This window comes from Mya arenaria, chromosome 6 (assembly GCF_026914265.1).
Source record: "Mya arenaria isolate MELC-2E11 chromosome 6, ASM2691426v1".
NCBI classification, from domain to species: Eukaryota; Metazoa; Mollusca; class Bivalvia; order Myida; family Myidae; genus Mya; species Mya arenaria.
Genome location: NC_069127.1, coordinates 55,506,081 through 55,525,290, shown reverse-complemented (window position 1 = coordinate 55,525,290; position 19,210 = coordinate 55,506,081). Strand labels below are relative to the sequence as shown.

The following is a 19,210-nucleotide window of genomic DNA, read 5'->3' as shown; positions in this document are numbered from 1 at the left end:
ACCAGTATATGTTAATGATTTTTGTTCGTTTTTTTACCATCGTTATATTAGCAATAATGCAATAATTTGTTTTTGATCTTCAATTTTACAACAAAAAAATAAAATGTGGTATTTTGTTTTCTATTTTCTACATAAACTATTTAAAAAAAATATTCCAAGTAATAATTTGATTCTGAGCAAGATTGTGCAATATTTAGTACGATCCACTAATTGTAGAAAATAGAATCATGGAAAAAAGTTTACATTTTAAGAAATCAAATTCTTTATATGCTAAGATGTATATAATTTTGCGATATAAATTTAATACTGTTACATGTATATTTATTGTTTTTTGTACGATTCAGTGATTTGCATTATTCTTGTAAATATATTATTAAGCAATAAATTGTTATTGAAATGATGTCTTGTCAATACTTAAATAGATTGCTTGGATTTAACATTTCATGGGATGATATTCTTTTACCAAATTGATTTTGGCCATTTTTAAACAGTCATTAGTAGTAATGATAAAAAAAATGGTCAGCATTGAACATACCGTACTTGAAAATTGGAATGAAACTTCTAGCATTAAATGTTGGTACATTCATGTACATGAGTACCAAGTTCAACAATAAACAAAATAATAATGTTTGCTATAGAGATACATAATGATTGTAACAAATATGATACTCTTCATATTGATGATGATGATGCTGATGATGATGATGATGATGGTGATGATTATAATGATGGATAGAAAGATAGGGTGATGATGTTTATAATGATGATGATGATTATGGTGGAAATGATGATGGAAAGTAAGACACGGTGACGATGATAATCACAATGTAAATGATCATGATGAGGATGGTGATCGCAATAAAGGTGTTTATGATAATTGCGGTGTTGGTAATGATGATGATGAATATGATGATAATGATGATGACTATGATCGCAATCAAGGTGATGGTTAAAATCTATATGACAGTGATAGTAGCAATGATAATCGTGGTAGAGGCGATGATAATACTTGTGATGATGGAGATAATAATGATCATGATGGAGGTGATTGTGATTATGATGAAGATGATGAAGCAATCGTAACTCCTCGACCGTTTTCCATCGAATACATAGACGGTTTATTAAGTCAGAACTCATTACATTTAACTATGCTGCAAGTACATATTAGGAATATTAATTATTTACCCAATAAACCACTTCACTGGGAATCAATTTAAAAATGCTACAATTATCGATGTACGTGTATACATTCAAAGTTATGATGATGTTAATGATGAAGTTGTTGGTGATGAGGATGAAGGTGGTGGTGATGATGAAGACGATGATGATGATGGCGGTGGTGTTGATAATGATAACGATGATGGTGGTGGTGGTGGTGATGAGGATGATGAGATCGATGATAGTGATGCTGATGACGACGATAATGATGATGGTGGTGGTGTCGGTGTTGATGATGATGATCGTAATGATGATGATGATAGTGATACTCAAAATTGCAATGGTGACAATGAAATTCGTGTATATTATTGTACTAGTAATATGAATGGTGATAATGATAGAAGTTGTTGATGGTGATGATCAAAATCATTTATCATCGTTATAGCTACGGTGATGAATATCATAGAAACGAAAACCACGATAAATGTTTAAGATGATGACAACGACGACTGATAGTTTTAACCCAGGGTTTTAATAACTCGTAACAATCCTACAATGACTCCAATCTGCGAAAGACAAAAGACCCTGGGTATCTGATTTTGACTGATCGTCAACTATTTTATCCGATAACTTGTCATTTGTTTCAATGACTTAAGAACTAATTACAATATAAAGGCATTCATATCTACTTCATTATTCCATAGTTTTCCAAATCATCGCCTTCAAGTTGCCATTAAATAAAACCATTCAACTCCTATTTATTGAACACCTATAATAAACAATTATTTAATAACTATAGTTGGTATTTGGACTTAACTAAATTGAACGAGATGAATGCCAAGACTGAATATTCTGGACTGAAAACCTACTTTGACCTATTCGCATAATTCCCATAGTGTCTTTGTGAGTTCGGGTTGGGAGTCGGTTTGACATGTTGACGCACGGGAAATGTGTAGTGGTCATTTTGTGTGTGTTGGCGGTCATCGGGAGGTTAGGTGTCTATGCTCAGGTCGACATAACTGGTAAGAATATTTTTTCTTGAAAATATAAGGTTTGCGCATGTATGCTAGTGGTTTTGGTTTAACATAGTTATAACATGTAAAAGTACCGTTGACAACGAAGTAATATGTTTAAAGTTCAAATAGAAGGGAATTTGATCGAAAGCTTGAAAAATACAAACATAATAGACTAGACCAATGTATTAGTAACGTTGAGACACCTATTAGTTAAAAATGCTCTGCATGTTTGATCTTATTTAACCATGTAAAAGGAAATGATGTTGCACGAAATGGAAGTTAAGGATAAAAATGATTTGATTTATATCAAAAAGGGTGTTCACGTTCAGATGCGCATTACTATAAAACGCCCGCCCTATCTTGGACCGAGGGTCTACATGATCAGAGGCACATTAAAATAAACGTCCGATCTATGACCGAGATTCGTCATGATTAAAGGCGCATACTATAAAAAACCGCCCGGTTCTTGACCGAGGGTCTTCTTTGTGAGAGGAACATTACTATAAAACGCCGACCAGGTCTTGGACCGAGAGTCTGCATGATCAGAGGCACATTGCTATCAAACAACACCCGATCTTGGACCAAGGGTCTACATGATAAGAGGCACATTACTATAAAAACACCCGGTTCTGAACCCAGGGTCATGATCAGAGGCACATAAAAAACACCCGATCATGGACCGAGGGTCTACATGATCAGAAGCACATTACCATAAAACAACACCCAGTTCTGGACCGAGGGTCTACATGATCAGAGGCACATTACTATAAAATAACTCCCGGTTCTGGACCGAGAGACTGCATGATCAGAGGCACATTACTAAAAAAACAACACCCGGTTCTGGACCGAGAGTCTGCATGATCAGAGGCACATTACTATAAAACAACACCCGGTTCTGGACATAGAGTCTGCATGATCAGAGGCACATTACTAAAAAAACCCACCCGGTTCTGGACCGAGAGTCTGCATGATCAGAGGCACATTGCTATAAAACAACACCCGGTTCTGGACCGAGAGTCTGCATGATCAGAGGCACATTGCTATAAAACAACACCCGGTTCTGGACCGAGAGTCTGCATGATCAGAGGCACATTGCTGTAAAACAACACCCGGTTCTGGACCGAGAGTCTGCATAACCAGAAGCACATTACTAAAAAAACAACACCCGGTTCTGGACCGAGAGTCTGCATGACCAGAAGCACATTACTAAAAAAACAACACCCGGTTCTGGACCGAGAGTCTGCATGATCAGAGGTACATTGCTGTAAAACAACACCCGGTTCTGGACCGAGAGTCTGCATAATCAGAGGCACATTGCTATAAAACAACACCCGGTTCTGGACCGAGAATCTGCATGATCAGAGGTACATTGCTATAAAACAACACCGGGTTATGGACCGAGAGTCTGCATAATCAGAGGCACATTGCTATAAAACAACACCCGGTTCTGGACCGAGAGTCTGCATGATCAGAGGCACATTGCTATAAAACAACACCCGGTTCTGGACCGAGAGTCTGCATGATCAGAGGCACATTGCTATAAAACAACACCCGGTTCTGGACCGAGAGTCTACATGATCAGAGGCACATTGCTATAAAACAACACCCGGTTCTGGACCGAGAGTCTGCATGATCAGAGGCACATTGCTATAAAACAACACCCGGTTCTGGACCGAGAGTCTGCATGATCAGAGGCACATTGCTATAAAACAACACCCGGTTATGGACCGAGAGTCTGCATGATCAGAGGCACATTGCTATAAAACAACACCCGGTTCTGGACCGAGAGTCTGCATGATCAGAGGCACATTACTAAAAAAACAACACCCGGTTCTGGACCGAGAGTCTGCATGATCAGAGGCACATTACTAAAAAAACAACACCCGGTTCTGGACCGAGAGTCTGCATGATCAGAGGCACATTGCTATAAAACAACACCCGGTTATGGACCGAGAGTCTGCATGATCAGAGGCACATTGCTATAAAACAACACCCGGTTCTGGACCGAGAGTCTGCATGATCAGAGGCACATTGCTATAAAACAACACCCGGTTCTGGACCGAGAGTCTGCATGATCAGAGGCACATTGCTATAAAACAACACCCGGTTCTGGACCGAGAGTCTGCATGATCAGAGGCACATTGCTAAAAAAAACCCACCCGGTTCTGGACCGAGAGTCTGCATGATCAGAGGCACATTGCTATAAAACAACACCCGGTTCTGGACCGAGAGTCTGCATGATCAGAGGCACATTGCTATCAAAAACACCCGGTTATGGACCGAGAGTCTGCATGATCAGAGGCACATTGCTATAAAAAACACCCGGTTCTGGACCGAGAGTCTGCATGATCAGAGGCACATTGCTATAAAACAACACCCGGTTCTGGACCGAGAGTCTGCATGATCAAAGGCACATTGCTAAAAAAAAACCACCCGGTTCTGGACCGAGAGTCTGCATGATCAGAGGCACATTGCTATAAAACAACACCCGGTTCTGGACCGAGAGTCTGCATGATCAGAGGCACATTGCTATCAAAAACACCCGGTTCTGGACCGAGAGTCTGCATGATCAGAGGCACATTGCTATAAAACAACACCCGGTTATGGACCGAGATTCTGCATGATCAGAGGCACATTGCTATAAAACAACACCCGGTTATGGACCGAGAGTCTGCATGATCAGAGGCACATTGCTATAAAACAACACCCGGTTATGGACCGAGATTCTGCATGACCAAAGACACATTGCTATAAACAACACCCGGTTCTGGACCGAGAGTCTGCATGATCAGAGGCACATTGCTATAAAACAACACCCGGTTCTGGACCGAGAGTCTGCATGATCAGAGGCACATTGCTATAAAACAACACCCGGTTATGGACCGAGAGTCTGCATGACCAGAGGCACATTGCTATAAAACAACACCCGGTTATGGACCGAGAGTCTGCATGATCAGAGGCACATTGCTATAAAACAACACCCGGTTATGGACCGAGAGTCTACATGATCAAAGGCACATTGCTATAAAAACACCCGGTTCTGGACCGAGAGTCTGCATGATCAGAGGCACATTGCTAAAAAAAACCCACCCGGTTCTGGACCGAGAGTCTGCATGATCAGAGGCACATTGCTATAAAACAACACCCGGTTCTGGACCGAGAGTCTGCATGATCAGAGGCACATTGCTATCAAAAACACCCGGTTCTGGACCGAGAGTCTGCATGATCAGAGGCACATTGCTATCAAAAACACCCGGTTCTGGACCGAGAGTCTGCATGATCAGAGGCACATTGCTATAAAACAACACCCGGTTCTGGACCGAGAGTCTGCATGATCAAAGGCACATTGCTAAAAAAAAACCACCCGGTTCTGGACCGAGAGTCTGCATGATCAGAGGCACATTGCTATAAAACAACACCCGGTTCTGGACCGAGAGTCTGCATGATCAGAGGCACATTGCTATAAAACAACACCCGGTTCTGGACCGAGAGTCTGCATGATCAGAGGCACATTGCTATAACACAACACCCGGTTATGGACCGAGATTCTGCATGACCAAAGACACATTGCTATAAACAACACCCGGTTCTGGACCGAGAGTCTGCATGATCAGAGGCACATTGCTATAAAACAACACCCGGTTCTGGACCGAGAGTCTGCATGATCAGAGGCACATTGCTATAAAACAACACCCGGTTCTGGACCGAGAGTCTGCATGATCAAAGGCACATTGCTATAAAACAACACCCGGTTCTGGACCAAGAGTCTGCATGATCAGAGGCACATTGCTATAAAACAACACCCGGTTCTGGACCGAGAGTATGCATGATCAGAGGCACATTGCTATAAAACAACACCCGGTTATGGACCGAGAGTCTGCATGATCAGAGGCACATTGCTATAAAACAACACCCGGTTCTGGACCGAGAGTCTGCATGATCAGAGGCACATTGCTATAAAACAACACCCAGTTATGGACCGAGAGTCTGCATGATCAGAGGCACATTGCTATAAAACAACACCTGGTTATGGACCGAGAGTCTGCATGATCAGAGGCACATTGCTATAAAACCACACCCGGTTCTGGACCGAGAGTCTACATGATCAGAGGCACATTGCTATAAAACAACACCCGGTTATGGACCGAGAGTCTGCATGATCAGAGGCACATTGCTATAAAAAAACCCGGTTCTGGACCGAGAGTCTGCATGTCAAAGGCACATTGCTAAAAAAAACACCCGGTTCTGGACCGAGAGTCTGCATGATCAGAGGCACATTGCTATAAAAAAAACACCCGGTTATGGACCGAGAGTCTGCATGATCAGAGGCACATTACTATAAACAACACCCGGTTCTGGACCGAGAGTCTGCATGATGAGAGGCACATTGCTATAAACAACACCCGGTTCTGGACCGAGAGTCTGCATGATCAAAGGCACATTGCTATAAAACAACAATCTGTTCTGGACCGAGAGTCTGCATGATCAGAGGCACATTGCTATAAAACAACACCCTGTTCTGGACCGAGAGTCTGCATGATCAGAGGCACATTGCTATCAAACAACACCCGGTTCTGGACCGAGAGTCTGCATGATCAGAGGCACATTGCTATAAAACAACACCCGGTTCTGGACCGAGAGTCTGCATCATCAGAGGCACATTGCTATAAAACAAAACCCGGTTATGGACCGAGAGTCTGCATGATCAGAGGCACATTGCTATAAAACAACACCCGATTATGGACCGAGAGTCTGCATGATCAGAGGCACATTGCTATAAAACAACACCCGGTTCTGGACCGAGAGTCTGCATGATCAGAGGCACATTGCTGTAAAACAACACCCGGTTCTGGACCGAGAGTCTGCATGATCAGAGGCACATTGCTATAAAACAACACCCGGTTCTGGACCGAGAGTCTGCATGATCAGAGGCACATTGCTATAAAACAACACCCGGTTCTGGACCGAGAGTCTGCATGATCAGAGGCACATTGCTATAAAACCACACCCGGTTCTGGACCGAGAGTCTACATGATCAGAGGCACATTGCTATAAAACAACACCCGGTTATGGACCGAGAGTCTGCATGATCAGAGGCACATTGCTATAAAACAACACCCGGTTATGGACCGAGAGTCTGCATGATCAGAGGCACATTGCTATAAAAAACACCCGGTTATGGACCGAGAGTCTGCATGATCAGAGGCACACTGCTATAAAATAAACTCCCGTTCTGGACCGAGAGTCTGCATGATCAGAGGCACATTGCTTTAAAACAACACCCGGTTCTGGACCGAGAGTCTGCATGATCAGAGGCACATTGCTATAAAACAACACCCGGTTCTGGACCGAGCGTCTGCATGATCAGAGGCACATTGCTATAAAACAACACCCGGTTATGGACCGAGAGTCTGCATGACCAGAGGCACATTGCTATAAAACAACACCCGGTTCTGGACCGAGAGTCTGCATGATCAGAGGCACATTGCTAAAAAAAACCCACCCGGTTCTGGACCGAGAGTCTGCATGATCAGAGGCACATTGCTATAAAACAACACCCGGTTCTGGACCGAGAGTCTGCATGATCAGAGGCACATTGCTATCAAAAACACCCGGTTCTGGACAGAGAGTCTGCATGATCAGAGGCACATTGCTATAAAACAACACCCGGTTATGGACCGAGATTCTGCATGACCAAAGACACATTGCTATAAACAACACCCGGTTCTGGACCGAGAGTCTGCATGATCAGAGGCACATTGCTATCAAAAACACCCGGTTCTGGACCGAGAGTCTGCATGATCAGAGGCACATTGCTATAAAACAACACCCGGTTATGGACCGAGAGTCTGCATGATCAGAGGCACATTGCTATAAAACAACACCCGGTTCTGGACCGAGAGTCTGCATGATCAGAGGCACATTGCTATAAAACAACACCCGGTTCTGGACCGAGAGTCTGCATGATCAGAGGCACATTGCTATAAAACAACACCCGGTTCTGGACCGAGAGTCTGCATGATCAGAGGCACATTGCTATAAAACAACACCCGGTTCTGGACCGAGAGTCTGCATGATCAGAGGCACATTGCTAAAAAAAACACCCGGTTCTGGACCGAGAGTCTGCATGATCAGAGGCACATTGCTATAAAAAAAACACCCGGTTATGGACCGAGAGTCTGCATGATCAGAGGCACACTGCTATAAAAAACACCCGGTTATGGACCGAGAGTCTGCATGATCAGAGGCACATTGCTATAAAACAACACCCGGTTATGGACCGAGAGTCTGCATGATCAGAGGCACATTGCTATAAAACAACACCCGGTTCTGGACCGAGAGTCTACATGATCAGAGGCACATTGCTATAAAACAACACCCGGTTATGGACCGAGAGTCTGCATGATCAGAGGCACATTGCTATAAAAAAAACACCCGGTTCTGGACCGAGAGTCTGCATGATCAGAGGCACATTGCTAAAAAAAAACACCCGGTTCTGGACCGAGAGTCTGCATGATCAGAGGCACATTGCTATAAAAACAACACCCGGTTCTGGACCGAGAGTCTGCATGATCAGAGGCACATTGCTATAAAACAACACCCGGTTATGGACCGAGAGTCTGCATGATCAGAGGCACATTGCTATAAAACAACACCCGGTTCTGGACCGAGAGTCTGCATGATCAAAGGCACATTGCTATAAAACAACACCCTGTTCTGGACCGAGAGTCTGCATGATCAGAGGCACATTGCTATCAAACAACACCCGGTTCTGGACCGAGAGTCTGCATGATCAGAGGCACATTGCTATCAAACAACACCCGGTTCTGGACCGAGAGTCTGCATGATCAGAGGCACATTGCTATAAAACAACACCCGGTTCTGGACCGAGAGTCTGCATGATCAGAGGCACATTGCTATAAAACAACACCCGGTTATGGACCGAGAGTCTGCATGATCAGAGGCACATTGCTATAAAACAACACCCGGTTCTGGACCGAGAGTCTGCATGATCAGAGGCACATTGCTATAAAACAACACCCGGTTCTGGACCGAGAGTCTGCATGATCAGAGGTACATTGCTGTAAAACAACACCCGGTTCTGGACCGAGAGTCTGCATGATCAGAGGCACATTGCTATAAAACAACACCCGGTTCTGGACCGAGAGTCTGCATGATCAGAGGCACATTGCTATAAAACAACACCCGGTTATGGACCGAGAGTCTGCATGATCAGAGGCACATTGCTATAAAACAACACCCGGTTCTGGACCGAGAGTCTGCATGATCAGAGGCACATTGCTATAAAACAACACCCGGTTCTGGACCGAGAGTCTGCATGATCAGAGGCACATTGCTGTTAAACAACACCCGGTTATGGACCGAGAGTCTGCATGATCAGAGGCACATTGCTAAAAAAAAAAACACCCGGTTATGGACCGAGAGTCTGCATGATCAGAGGCACATTGCTATAAAAAACACCCGGTTCTGGACCAAGAGTCTGGATGATCAGAGGCACATTGCTATAAAACAACACCCGGTTCTGGACCGAGAGTCTGCATGATCAGAGGCACATTCCTATAAAACAACACCTGGTTCTGGACCGAGAGTCTGCATGATCAGAGGCACATTGCTATAAAACAACACCTGGTTCTGGACCGAGCGTCTGCATGATCAGAGGCACATTGCTATAAAACAACACCCGGTTATGGACCGAGAGTCTACATGATCAAAGGCACATTACTATAAACAACACCCGGTTCTGGACCGAGAGTCTACATGATCAAAGGCACATTGCTGTAAAACAACACCCGGTTCTGGACCGAGAGTCTACATGATCAAAGGCACATTGCTATAAAACAACACCCGGTTCTGGACCGAGCGTCTGCATGATCAGAGGCACATTGCTATAAAACAACACCCGGTTATGGACCGAGAGTCTGCATGACCAGAGGCACATTGCTATAAAACAACACCCGGTTATGGACCGAGAGTCTGCATGATTAGAGACACATTGCTATAAAACAACACCCGGTTCTGGACCGAGAGTCTGCATGATCAGAGGCACATTGCTATAAAACAACACCCGGTTCTGGACCGAGAGTCTGCATGATCAGAGGCACATTACTAAAAAAACAACACCCGGTTCTGGACCGAGAGTCTGCATGATCAGAGGCACATTGCTATAAACAACACCCGGTTCTGGACCGAGAGTCTGCATGATTAGAGACACATTGCTATAAAACAACACCCGGTTCTGGACCGAGAGTCTGCATAACCAGAAGCACATTACTAAAAAAACAACACCCGGTTCTGGACCGAGAGTCTGCATGATCAGAGGTACATTGCTGTAAAACAACACCCGGTTCTGGACCGAGAGTCTGCATGATCAGAGGCACATTGCTATAAAACAACACCCGGTTCTGGACCGAGAGTCTGCATGATCAGAGGCACATTGCTATAAAACAACACCCGGTTCTGGACCGAGCGTCTGCATGATCAGAGGCACATTGCTATAAAACAACACCCGGTTCTGGACCGAGAGTCTACATGATCAAAGGCACATTACTATAAACAACACCCGGTTCTGGACCGAGAGTCTACATGATCAAAGGCACATTGCTGTAAAACAACACCCGGTTCTGGACCGAGAGTCTACATGATCAAAGGCACATTGCTATAAAATAACACCCGGTTCTGGACCGAGAGTCTGCAAGATCAGAGGCACATTGCTATAAAACAACACCCGGTTCTGGACCGAGAGTCTGCATGATCAGAGGCACATTGCTATCAAAAAACACCCTGTTCTGGACCGAGAGTCTGCATGATCAGAGGCACATTGCTATAAAACAACATTTGGTTCTGGACCGAGAGTCTGCATGATCAGAGGCACATTGCTATAAAACAACACCCGGTTCTGGACCGAGAGTCTGCATGATCAGAGGCACATTGCTATAAAACAACACCCGGTTCTGGACCGAGAGTCTGCATGATCAGAGGCACATTGCTATAAAAAACCCACCGGGTTATGGACCGAGAGTCTGCATGATCAAGGGCACATTGCTATAAAAAACACCCGGTTCTAGACCGAGCGTATGCATGATCAGAGGCACATTACTATGAAAAACCGCCTGATCCTGGACCGAGGGTATACATGATCAAGGGCACATTACTATGAAACGCCCGCCAGATCCTGGACCGAGAGTCTACATGATCAGAGGCACATTACTATGAAACGCCCGCCAGATCCTGGACCGAGAGTCTACATGATCAGAGGAACATTACTATGAAACGCCCGCCAGATCCTGGACCGAGAGTCTACATGATCAGAGGCACATTACTATGAAACGCCCGCCAGATCCTGGACCGAGAGTCTACATGATCACAGGCATATTACTATGAAACGCCCGCCAGATCCTGGACCGAGAGTCTACATGATCACAGGCACATTACTATGAAACGCCCGCCCGATCCTGGACCGAGGGTCTTCATAATCAGAGGCACATTACTATAAAACGCCCGCAAGATCCTGGACCGAGAGTCTACATGATCAGAGGCACATTACTATGAAACGCCCGCCAGATCCTAGACAGAGGGTCTTCATAATCAGAGGCACATTACTATAAAGCACCCGCCAGATCCTGGACCGAGAGTCTACATGATCAGAGGCACATTACTATGAAACGCCCGCCAGATCCTGGACCGAGAGTCTTCATGATCACAGGCACATTACTATGAAACACCAGCCAGATCATGGACCGTGGGTCTACATGATCAGAGGCACATTACTATGAAACACCCGCCTGATCCTGGACCGAGGGTCTTCATAATCAGAGGCACATTACTATAAAACGCCCGCAAGATACTGGACCGAGAGTCTACATGATCAGAGGCACATTACTATAAAACACCCGCCAGATCCTGGACCGAGGATCTTCATGATCAGAGGCACATTAATATAAAACGCCCTTCCGATCCTGGACCGAGACTCTACATGATCACAGGCACATTACTATGAAACGCCCGCCGGATCCTGGACCGAGGTTCTTCATAATCTGAGGCACATTACTATAAAACGCCCGCTAGATCCTGGACCGAGGGTCTTCATAATCAGAGGCACATTACTATGAAACGCCCGCCAGATCCTGGACCGAGGGTCTTCATAATCAGAGGCACATTACTATGAAACGCCCGCCGGATCCTGGACCGAGGTTCTTCATAATCTGAGGCACAATACTATAAAACGCCCGCCAGATCCTGGACCGAGGGTCTTCATAATCAGAGGCACATTACTATGAAACGCCCGCCAGATCCTGGACCGAGGGTCTTCATAATCAGAGGCACATTACTATGAAACGCCCGCCAGATCCTGGACCGAGAGTCTACATGATCACAGGCACATTACTATGAAACGCCCGCCAGATCCTGGACCGAGGGTCTTCATAATCAGAGGCACATTACTATAAAACGCCCGCTAGATCCTGGACCGAGGGTTTTCATAATCATAGGCACAGTACTATAATAAAAAACCGTCCGATCCTGGACCGAGGGTCTCCATAATCAGAGCCACATTAATATAAAACGCCTGCCCGGTTTTGGACCGAGGGTTCTCATGATTAGAGGCACAATAATATAAAACGACCGCCAGGTCTTTGACAGAGGGTATACACGATCAGAGACACATTACTATAGAACGCACGTCGTCTCTTAAACCGAGAGTCTTCAGTATCAGAGGCACATTACTACAAAACGACTGTCATGACTTGGACCGAGAGTCAACATAATCAGAGACATATTACTATAAACGCCCTTCCGATCCTGGACAGAGGGTCTTCATAATCAGGGGCGCATTTAAACGCCCTTCCTCTTTTAAACCGAGGATCCTCAGGATCAGAGGCACATAACTGTAAACCACCCGTCCGGTTCCGGACCGAGGGTCTTCAGGGTCAGAGGTGCAATACTATAAAACGCCCGCCCGATCCTGGACCGAGGGTCGTCATCCTCGGAGACTCATAACTATAAAACGCCCGCCCGGTCCTGGACCGATGGTCATCACCCTCAAAGAATCTTTACCGTAAAACGCTTGCCCGGTTTTGGACCGAGAGTCGTCATCCTTAGAGGCCAATTTCTGTTAAACGCTTGCCAGGTCTTAGACCGAGGGTCGTCATCCTCAGAGGGCCATTACTGTAAAACGCTTGGCCGGCCTTGGACCGATTGTCATCATCCTCAGAGACTCATTACTGTAAAACGCTTGCCTGGTATTCGACCGAGGGTCGTCTTCCTCAGAGGTCCATTTCTGTAAAACGCTTGCCCGGTCCTGGACCGAGGGTCGTCATCCTCAGAGACTCATTACTGTAAAACACTTGCCCGGCTTTGGACCGAGGGTCGTCATCCTCAATGACTCATTACTGTAAAACGCTTTCCCGGTGTTGGACCGAGAGTCATCATCCTAAGAGACTAATTACTGTAAAACACTTGCCCGGTCCTGGACCGAGGGTCGTCATCTGCACCGACTCATTACTGTGAAAAGCTTTCCCGGTGTTGGACCGAGAGTCATCCTCCCCAGAGACTCATTACTGTAAAACACTTTCCCGGCTTTGGACCGAGGGTCGTCATCCTCGAAGACTCAAAACTGTAAAACGCTTGCCCGGTCTTGGACCGAGGGTCGTCATCCTCAGAGACTCATTACTGTAAAACGCTTGCCCGGTCTTGGACCGAGGGTCGTCATCCTCAGAGACTCATTACTGTAAAAACGCTTGCCCGGTCCTGGACCGAGGGTCGTCATCCTCGGAGACTCAAAACTGTAAAACGCTTGCCCGGTCTTGGACCGAGGGTCGTCATCCTCATCGACTCATTACTGTTAAAACGCTTGCCCGGTCTTGGACCGAGGGTCGTCATCTTCAGGGGCCCATTTCTGTAAAACTCTTGCCCGGTCTTGGACCGAGGGTCGTCATCCTCGGAGACTCAAAACTGTAAAACGCTTGCCCGGTCTTGGACCGAGGGTCGTCATCCTCAGAGACTCATTACTGTAAAAACGCTTGCCCGGTCCTGGACCGAGAGTCGTCATCCTCGGAGACTCAAAACTGTAAAACGCTTGCCCGGTCTTGGACCGAGGGTCGTCATCCTAAGAGGCCAATTTCTGTATAACGCTTGCCCGGTCTTGCACCGAGGGTCGTCATGAACAGAGGCCAATTTCTGTTAAACGCTTGCCCGGCTTTGGACCGAGGGTCGTAATCCTAAGAGGCGCATTTCTGTATAATGCTTGCCCGGTCTTGGATCGAGGGTCATCATCATCAGAGACTCATTACTGTAAAACGCTTGCCCGGCTTTGGACCGAGGGTCGTTATCCTCAGAGGCACATTTCTGTATAACTGTGAAACGGTTGCCCGGTGTTGGACCGACGGTCTTCATCCTCAGAGGCCAATCTTGTAAAACGCTTTCCCGGTATTGGACCGAATGTCGTCTTCCTCAGAGGCTTGTTTCTGTAAAACACTTTCCCGGCTTTGGACCGAGGGTCGTCATCCTCAGAGGCTCATTTCTGTAAAACGCTTGCCCGGCTTTGAACCGAGATTCGTCATCCTCAATGACTCACTACTGTAAAATGCTTGCCGGTCCTGGACCGAGGGTCGTCATCATTAAAGGCCGATTTCTGTAAAACGCTCGCCCGGTCTTGAACCGACTGTCCGCATCATCAGCGGTCCATTACTGAAAAAAAGCCTGCCCGATCCTTCACCGAGATATTTCATGATTAGAGGGACATTAAAACGCCCTCCCGCCCAGAGAGTCGCCATGATAAGAGGTGTATTACTATAAAATGCCCAGGGGGTCCCCAGAATTAGAGGTGTATTACTATGAAATGCCCACAGGGTCCCAATGATTAGAGGTGTATTACTATAAAACGCCCAGAGGGTCCCAATGATTAGAGGTGTATTACTATGAAATGCCCACAGGGTCCCAATGATTAGAGGTGTATTACTATAAAACGCCCAGAGGGTCCCAATGATTAGAGGTGTATTACTTTAAAACGCCCAGAGAGTCGCCATGATTAGAGGTGTATTATTATAAAACGCCCAGAGAGTCGCCATGATTAGAGGTGTGTTATTATAAAACGCCCAGAGAGTCGCCATGATTAGAGGTGTATTATTATAAAACGCCCAGAGAGTCGCCATGCTTAGAGGTGTATTATTATAAAACGCCCAGAGAGTCGCCAGAATTAGAGGTGTATTACTATAAAATGCCCAGAGGGCCCCCAGATTTAGAGGTGTATTACTATAAAACGCCCTGAGGGTTCCCATGATTAGAGGTGTATTACTATAAAACGCCCAGAGGGTCGCCATGATTAGAGGTGTATTACTTTAAAACGCACAGAGGGTCGTCATGATTAGAGGTGTAATACTTTGAAACGCCCAGAGGGTCCCCATGATAAGAGGTGTATTACTTTAAAATGCCCAGAGGGTCGCCATGATTAGAGGTGTATTACTTTAAAACGCCCAGAGAGTCGCCATGATTAGAGGTGCATTACTATAAAACGCCCAGATGGTCACCAGGATTAGAGGTGTATTACTTTAAAACGCCCAGAGGGTCCTCAGGATTAGAGATTAGAGGTGTATTACTATAAAACGCCCAGAGGATCCCCATGATTAGAGGTGCATTACTATAAAACGCCCATAGGGTCGTCATGATTAGAGGTGTATTACTATAAAACGCCCAGAGGGTCCCCATGATTAGAGGTGTATTACTATAAAACGCCCAGAGAGTCCCCATGATTTGAGGTGTATTACAATAAAACGGCCAGAGATTCGTCATGATTAGGGGTGTATTACTTTAAAACGCACAGAGGGTCGTCATGATTAGAGGTGTAATACTTTGAAACGCCCAGAGGGTCCCCATGATAAGAGGTGTATTACTTTAAAATGCCCAGAGGGTCGCCATGATTAGAGGTGTATTACTTTAAAACGCCAAGAGAGTCGCCATGATTAGAGGTGTATTACTTTAAAACGCCCAGAGGGTCCCAGGATTAGAGGTGTATTACTATAAAACGCCCAGAGAGTCGCCATGATTAGAGGTGCATTACTATAAAACGCCCAGAGGGTCGTCATAATTAGAGGTGCATTACTTTAAAACGCCAAGAGAGTCGCCATGATTAGAGGTGTATTACTATAAACGCCCTGAGGGTCCCAGGATTAGAGGTGTATTACTATAAAACGCCCAGAGAGTCGCCATGATTAGAGGTGTATTACTATAAAACGCCCAGAGGGTCCCGATGATTAGAGGTGTATTACTTTAAAACGCCCAGAGAGTCGCCATGATTAGAGGTGCATTACTATAAAACGCCCAGATGGTCACCAGGATTAGAGGTGTATTACTTTAAAACGCCCAGAGGGTCCCCAGGATTAGAGATTAGAGGTGTATTACTATAAAACGCCCAGAGGATCCCCATGATTAGAGGTGCATTACTATAAAACGCCCATAGGGTCGTCATGATTAGAGGTGTATTACTATAAAACACCCAGAGGGTCTCCATGATTAGAGGTGTATTACCATACAACGCCCAGAGGGTCGTCATGATAAGAAGTGTATTACTATTACACACCCAGAGGGTCTCCATGATTAGAGGTGTATTACCATACAACGCCCAGAGGGTCGTCATGATAAGAAGTGTATTACTATTACACACCCAGAGGGTCGCCATGATTAGAGGTGTATTACTTAAAACGCCCAGAGAGTCCCCATGATTTGAGGTGTATTACAATAAAACGGCCAGAGATTTGTCATGATTAGGGGTGTATTACTTTAAAACGCAAAGAGATTCCCCATGAGTAGAGGTGTATTACTATAAAGTTTATAGTATAAACGCAAAGAGAGTCCCCATGAGTAGAGGTGTATTACTATAAAACGCCCAGAGGGTCATCATGATTAGAGGTGTATTACTTTAAAACACCAATAGAGTCGCCATGATTAGAGGGGTATTACTATACAACACCCAGAGGGTCCCCATGATTAGAGATGTGTTACTTTAAAACGCCCAGAGGGTCGCCATGATTAGAGGTGTATTTCTTAAAACGCCCAGAGAGTCCCCATGATTTGAGGTGTATTACAATAAAACGGCCAGAGAGTCGTCATGATTAGGGGTGTATTACTTTAAAACGCACAGAGGGTCGTCATGATTAGAGGTGTAATACTTTGAAACGCCCAGAGGGTCCCCATGATAAGAGGTGTATTACTTTAAAATGCCCAGAGGGTCGCCATGATTAGAGGTGAATTACTTTAAAACGCAAAGAGAGTCCCCATGAGTAGAGGTGCATTACTATAAAACGCCCAGAGAGTCGCCATGATTAGAGGTGCATTGCTTTAAAACGCCCAGAGGTTCTCCATGATTAGAGGTGTATTACTTTAAAACGCCCAGAGGGTCGTCATCATTAGAGGTGTATTGCTTTAAAACGCAAAGAGAGTCCCCATGATTAGAGGTGTATTACTTTAAAACGCCAAGAGAGTCGCCATGATTAGAGGTGTATTACTTTAAAACGCCCAGAGGGTCGTCATCATTAGAGGTGTATTGCTTTAAAACGCAAAGAGAGTCCCCATGATTAGAGGTGTATTACTTTAAAACGCCCAGAGAGTCGCCATGATTAAAAGTGCATTACTTTTATAGGCCAAGAGGGTCCCAGGATTAGAGGTGCATTACTTTAAAACGCCAAGAGGGTCGTCATGATTAGAGGTGTATTATTTTAAAACGCTCAGAGGGTCCTATAATTAGAGGTGCATTAATTTAAAACGCCAACAGAGGGTCGTCATGATTAGAGGTGTATTACTTTAAACCGCCCAGAGGGTCGTCATTATTAGAGGTGTATTGCTTTAAAACACCAAGAGAGTCGCCATGATTAGAGGTGTATTACTATACAACGCCCAGAGTGTCCCCATGATTAGAGGTGTATTACTTTAAAACGCCAAGAGGGTCCCCATGATTAGAGGTGCATTACTTTAAAACGCCAAGAGGGTCCCCATGATTAGAGGTGTATTACTATGAAACACCCAGAGAGTCACCATGATTAGAGGTGTATTACTATACAACGCCCAGAGAGTCCCCATGATTAGAGGTGTATTACTTTAAAACGCAAAGAGAGTCGCCATGATTAGAGGTGTATTACTTTAAAACGCCAAGAGGGTCCCCATGATTAGAGGTGTATTACTTTGAAACGCCCAGAGGGTCGTCATTATTAGAGGTGTATTGCTTTAAAACGCAAAGAGAGTCCCCATAATTAGAAGTGTATTACTTTAAAACGCCCAGAGAGTCGCCATGATTAAAAGTGCATTACTTTTATAGGCCAAGAGGGTCCCAGGATTAGAGGTGCATTACTTTAAAACGCCAAGAGGGTCCCCATGATTAGAGGTGTATTATTTTAAAACGCTCAGAGGGTCCTATAATTAGAGGTGCATTACTTTAAAACGCCAACAGAGGGTCGTCATGATTAGAGGTGTATTACTTTAAAACGCCCAGAGGGTCGTCATTATTAGAGGTGTATTGCTTTAAAACACCAAGAGAGTCGCCATGATTCGAGGTGTATTACTATAAAACGCCCAGATGGTCACCAGGATTAGAGGTGTATTACTATACAAAGCCCAGAGAGTCGCCATGATTAGAGGTGTATTACTATACAACGCCAAGAGAGTCGCCATGATTAGAGGTGTATTACTATACAAAGCCCAGAGAGTCGCCATGATTAGAGGTGTATTACTATACAAAGCCCAGAGAGTCGCCATGATTAGAGGTGTATTACTATACAAAGCCCAGAGAGTCGCCATGATTAGAGGTGTATTACTATACAAAGCCCAGAGGGTCGCCATGATTAGAGGTGTATTACTTTAAAACGACCAGAGGGTCCCCAAGATTAGATGTGTATTGTTATAAAACGCCCAGAGGGTCGTCATGATTAGAGGTGTATTACTATAAAACGCCCAGAGGGTCGTCATGATTAGAGGTGTATTACAATAAAACGCCCATAGGGTCGTCATGATTAGAGGTGTATTACTATAAA

The 19,210-nt window shown here is 45.1% G+C and overlaps 1 protein-coding gene across 3 annotated transcripts in view; it reads left to right on the top strand.

Moving 5' to 3' along the window:
- The first annotated feature begins 1,951 nt into the window (after positions 1–1,951).
- LOC128238815 (neurogenic locus notch homolog protein 2-like) overlaps positions 1,952–19,210 on the top strand; it is a 74,194-nt gene continuing 56,935 nt past the window's right edge. For 2 of the 3 annotated variants that reach the window (XM_052955077.1, XM_052955076.1), the window contains exon 1: positions 1,952–2,180. In XM_052955077.1, the coding sequence (XP_052811037.1) occupies positions 2,090–2,180 (91 nt within the window). In that variant the 5' untranslated portion in view covers positions 1,952–2,089. The remainder of the gene's footprint in view (positions 2,181–19,210) is intronic. The other variant, XM_052955078.1, reaches the window with a different exon arrangement.